This window comes from Brachypodium distachyon, chromosome 1 (genome assembly GCF_000005505.3).
Source record: "Brachypodium distachyon strain Bd21 chromosome 1, Brachypodium_distachyon_v3.0, whole genome shotgun sequence".
Taxonomy (NCBI): Eukaryota; Viridiplantae; Streptophyta; class Magnoliopsida; order Poales; family Poaceae; genus Brachypodium; species Brachypodium distachyon.
Genome location: NC_016131.3, coordinates 61,018,123 through 61,023,334, shown reverse-complemented (window position 1 = coordinate 61,023,334; position 5,212 = coordinate 61,018,123). Strand labels below are relative to the sequence as shown.

The 5,212-nt window shown below is 45.7% G+C and overlaps 1 protein-coding gene across 1 annotated transcript; it reads right to left on the bottom strand.

Annotated features, from left to right (window-relative positions):
* Positions 1 to 496: 496 nt before the first annotated feature.
* LOC100824730 (myb-related protein 308) lies at positions 497 to 2,326 on the bottom strand. Its single transcript, XM_003557831.4, has 3 exons — positions 1,898 to 2,326; positions 1,585 to 1,714; positions 497 to 1,503 (listed from the first exon to the last, which is right to left on the bottom strand). The coding sequence occupies exons 1-3, from the start codon at positions 2,028 to 2,030 to the stop codon at positions 882 to 884; spliced, it is 885 nt and encodes a 294-aa protein (XP_003557879.1). The 5' UTR covers positions 2,031 to 2,326; the 3' UTR covers positions 497 to 881.
* Between the last annotated feature and the right edge of the window lie 2,886 nt (positions 2,327 to 5,212).

Here is a 5,212-nt window from a genome sequence, read left to right as displayed (position 1 = left end):
GCGTCTAGATACATCATGTATTTGCCCAAATATTACATGTACATGTATCATACATGTAATATTTATGTAATTATTTATGTATCATAACTAATATGGATTTGAGGGAGTAATTATTTATGTACCAAAATTTTTTATCTGTTAATTGGTTGACACGTGTACTTCACGTGTACAGTTAGTAGTCTTTGAAAAGAAAAGAAAAAGAAAGCACTTGCCAGGGATTCCTTGTTTACAATTCAAGAAAAGATTAAGGCATGCAAATGACTCCAACCATACAGTTCACTCAAGAAGGGGACCGGAGCCGAAGTAATGGACAAACCAGGAAACGACAAGGTGAAAATAGAGGACCCCCATCAAAAAGGAAAAAAAAAATAGAGGACCCCCTATCAAAAAAGAAAAGAAATTAGAGGACCCTCGTTTTAAAAAGAGAATAAGGGACCCCAAAGATAAGTCAAATACACATGCGCTCATCAACTCATATGAATGCAGAGGAGGTCCATACTAATCAATTATTTATGCGCTCTTTTATTTAACCAAACATGGCCCATCTTTGTCTGTAGGGTGTGCCACCACCATTTCCTTTTTACATGTCACCTTTGACGTGATTATAACACACTATTAATATAATGTGTACTCAACACGTACCGAAACAAAATGCAACACTACTAGTAGCAAAAGTAATAGCAGTGTAATATAAACTGTAGGCAGTATACTACTGTATTTATCTTGGCAGTCAGGCTCAGCAAGTATCTCCATATCGATCCTTGTCTTGCCCTGTGCACGTATACATCAACATGTAAATTGTAATCGTTCATGAAGAGATGAAGTGTTGCTGTTTTCTTGATGGATTGGTTGTTTGATTGATGGCTTGATGCATTAGCTCGCTAGCACCAATTGCTTAGCCCGTGGACGTCGAGCTGCGCCGCGTCGTCGTCCTTGCCGGTGTCGTAGGCGCAGTACTGTCCCTGCTGTTGGGCGCCCTGCAGGGTCGTGGTTGCTTGGAAGCAGGCGCCGTCGAAGTAGTCCGACCACCTGAGCTCATCCCCCAACGCGCCGGCGTAGTGGCCCCCGTCGGTCGGCCCGAGCTCCAGCCACGGCAGGCTGGCCCCAGGGCTCTGCTGGCCTGTCAGTGTGCTGGAGCTCGACGCCGACGGGAAGGCGCCGCCGCAGTGCTGCTGCAGCGCGCCCATGTCGAAAGCGCATGGGCCGGGGGGCACCTGGTAGCACTCGGACATCCCGTTGTTGGGCCAGTCCTCATCCAGAGGCATCTTGAGGCCCTCCAGCATTTGCTCCACCTGGGCCGGCGTCGGCGTCGGGTTGAGCTCTGCGTCGCTGAACACGGCGCGGCACGCGGTCGTCGTTGGCGACGTTGGGGCCTCCGTGAGCGGCTTGTGGGTGGCGGGGTCGATGCCGCGCTCCCTGAGTTTCTTCTTGATGTACGAGTTCCAGAAGTTCTTCACTTCGTTGTCCGTCCGGCCGGGCAGCTGCGACGCAATCTGTGACCACCTGAATTACATTGCACAGTACGTTAATTAATCGTTTCATTGTCATGTATCCGCATGGAGACAGGGGAGTGGCATAACGTACTTATTTCCTAGCATGGAATGGAGGTGTATGATGAGGTCCTCCTCCTCCTGTGAGAATGTGCCCCTCTTCAGGTCTGGCCTCAGGTAGTTTATCCACCTCAGCCTGCAGCTCTTGCCACACCTCTCAAGTCCTGCAGGTTTATTCAGCCAAAACAACCAATTAAGCGTGCTAGCTGCACCAATTTCAGCCAAGATCCACTAGGTATCCTACACAATTGTTCCCGATTTCCTGCTTCCTAAACATAATGCAGCAGCAACACGCGGGCACACACACACGCATGTGGCCGGTGTGCCCCTCGCTCATGCGTGCATACCTGCAAGCTTAGGGACGGAGCTCCAGGACCCGTGGCCGTACTTGGCAATGTGGTTCATGAGCTTCTCGTCCTCCTCGGGAGACCATAACCCTCTCCTCAGCCTCTTCTTGTGGCAGCACGACTGCTTCGCCATGGCTGGCCTCGTGTGGAAGATAACGTACGGCTGGATCGAGCCGACAAGGATATGCACACGATGGTGGCAGCTGCAGGGAGCTAGAGATCGAGGAGAGGGAGATGGGGAGGTATAAAAGGAAGAGAAGAGAGACTAGCTAGCTAGACACGGAAGGGGAAAGAGAGCGGTCGCTCTCGGGTAGGTGCCGGTACACTGCAGCGTGGGAGTGCCCTGCCTCATCCGGGCGCCCTTCTTCCCCTGAGTCCCTCCTCTCCTCGCCCTTTGCTAGCTGTGCAGTGCTACCTAGAGCCATGCAACTTCAAGTCACCGGGAAATAAAGGTGTAGTAGGATCATGATAATTGATAAGGCAATCTTCACCGGTGCTTGCTCATAGGCCTATCAGCTGGTTCACAGCTGTGGCAGGGCAGTTGACCATTCCTTTTTTTCTCTCTTTCTCTTTCTCTCTGGACACTCAAGCCTAGCTATTTCTTTCCATGCTTCTTTCTTGTTCAATTTCTACTGCTTAATAATTACATGCATGCCATTATTAGGCGCGCAGGAGCATTATATATACTCACTGGATGCCACACTGGCATATGTAGGTCCAGAGCCACCACCACTTGTCATCCTTGTGGTCGCGTGGCCGGTGCACATGTGCTCAGGCCCTTTTGATCGGCCCTTGTAGATTCCAATTGGGGTTGTATGTCAAATTTCTAACTTACTGGTCATTCAACTCCGGTTGTGATCTCTTCTCGAGAACATCGTAACCCCTTTCCATGTAAGCTTCTAATTTTTACATATACTAGGAGTACTTTTATTAAAGACATATGTGACATCTGTGTCATGTCATATGTCGTCATTCAAGCCTTCCAAGGGAACTCCAAAAGCCAATAAAATCACCGAGAACTAAAGTGCATGCCTCCTCCTGCATGCGTGGGATCGGACAGTTCGCTCGATGAGACAGGCCCGGAATAACACTGTGCAAGTGTTAATACAGCCTAGAGACCACATGTCCCTCTGTACGTGCGTGCATGCGTGTACGTGTGAGGTCTTTTGATCAGAAGCAACGACAACAGTACAACCGAATCAAAGCGCATCTCGCTTTTCTAGATAGGTAGCCCTGCAATGTACAGGTAGATAGATACTATCGCGAGTAAGTCCGTGATTAGTTGTACTTATGCGTGTGCATGCATGCATTTTTATGATGCTTTGATCCATTTTGAATTTTGCATCACCAAGAGAATTCACATACAAATTACTCCCTCGGTAAAAAAACATACGATTATATGTGTGAGGTCGATGTTTTAGAATTTTAACCACTAATATGTGCAAAAGTATATGGATTGAGTATTTGAGTTGAGTATGCAATTACTGATTAATGGAATCCATTTTGAATTTTTCATCACCAAAATAATTCACTTAGAAATTAACGATTTATATGTTTATATACTTATAATATGCCTAAGAATCAGTACATGACCCATCTAACGATTCGACCGTGCTGTGCGTGTGTGCCATACTCATTAGTAAAGGTGACGCAGAGTACAAATTAACTCTTTAGCTTGCTAGATCGTGCAAGGTGTACTTGAACGATTTTCTGTTGAATCTGCTAGAAAGTTTGCTCTCGCAATAGTTAACCGGAAGGAACATGCATGTAATACTTCACTTTTAAACTAATTGTGATATACCCAATCAATTATGACTAGCATCCACTGGACGGTCTGCGACGTTGCTTGACGGGAAATTAATTGGGCAGTTGATGACTTAATGAGTCAGCTTCCCTACATATCTCCTGTAGTAACAGAAATCCGTGGAAAAACTGTACGCAATATATAGGGCCTAGCTAGATAGCTAATGAATCACTCAAATTGATTGGATGGGACAGATATATAAACATGTAGTACGTAAGTTTGTGCTAGTTTTAGATGTTTATACTACATATACTGCCTCCAAATACACTTTATACAAGGCCAAATTAAAAAAGGTTATATTGTTAGAAAATAATCCTTTCGTTTCTAAATACTTGTCGTGATTTTAGTGCAAGTATTTGATAAGGATCTGCCAATGATATTACTTTTGTATCATATATAATAACTTCATAATACTAATCTAGTATAGTTAGTCGCAAAGCATGACATAAAATTTCGTGTTGACCTTGTATATCCGAATGGAGTATGTATGCTTTAGGCACATTAACATTAAGTATGGTCCACATAGAGACCGCGTCCAATCAAAAGTTACTTATAATTCGTGGTTACGGAGTAATAATTTACTCTTCCATTATTATGGAATAATTCTCGAGGGTCCCCGAGCCAAACGGAGCTGGCAGCAAAACGACGTACGTGTTGAACGTTAATTGTAGGTAGTACTCCACAGCATTTGTGAACACACATTATTGAGAGAGAGGTTTGCAAAGCAAAACGCAACAACCATGAAAAAAGGTTAGTGCTTCATCGACCGTGCAAGCACGGTCTCGTGTGATAGTTTGAGGCATGCATGCACGTACGTACACGGTTTTGTATGCACACGCACGTACTAATCTAGGACTACATTTATGACTACGCACGCCCAACTCGGTTCTTTTTCTCGCTAGCGCTTCCTTCACATGTCCTAAAGGGGAGGGGAAAAGTGTTGGACCCGACCTGTACCATGCAAACTTTCACATGATTAACGGGAGGACACACACTGTAACGCCTTACAATATGTGTCGATCGATCAATCGACTGGCGGGACCGAAAGCTGCGTGCTGTTCTGTTCATTGCATGCATGGCTCCATTTAATACGTCGTTGAAGCTAAAGGTTATCTAGACGTTTGATTCACTACACGCTGATTTAATACTCCGTCCGATTCATAATAAGTGTCGTAGGTTCAGTATAAGTGTCGTAGGTTCAGTATAACGTTAGCACAACGAGAGCAGTTTTTCTGACGGCGCCGGTAGATTCGTGCCCGTCCATTACTTCATCCCGCTTTTCCCACTACTAGAAAAACGGTCATTAGTAACGGTCGAAAAAATGCATTACTAACGGGCGGGACGTCCGCCACTAACTTCCTGTTACTAATGTGCCCATCATCAGTGGCGGACGGTTCACCCGTCACTGATAGTATAATCATCCGTGTCGGGCCTCCTCCACGACGGACGCTAATATGGATTTCGTGATTTAAAAAAAAAGGGCAGGCCCCAAGCCCGCACAGTCATCAATT

Excerpts from the sequence above, each read along its gene's own strand:
- LOC100824730 (XM_003557831.4), bottom strand. The coding sequence starts at position 2,030 with ATGGCGAAGCAGTCGTGCTGCCACAAGAAGAGGCTGAGGAGAGGGTTA. Across the intron at positions 1,715-1,897 it reads CTCCGTCCCTAAGCTTGCAG|GACTTGAGAGGTGTGGCAAG; the intron begins GTATGCACGCAT and ends ATAAACCTGCAG. Across the intron at positions 1,504-1,584 it reads CATTCCATGCTAGGAAATAA|GTGGTCACAGATTGCGTCGC; the intron begins GTACGTTATGCC and ends AATGTAATTCAG.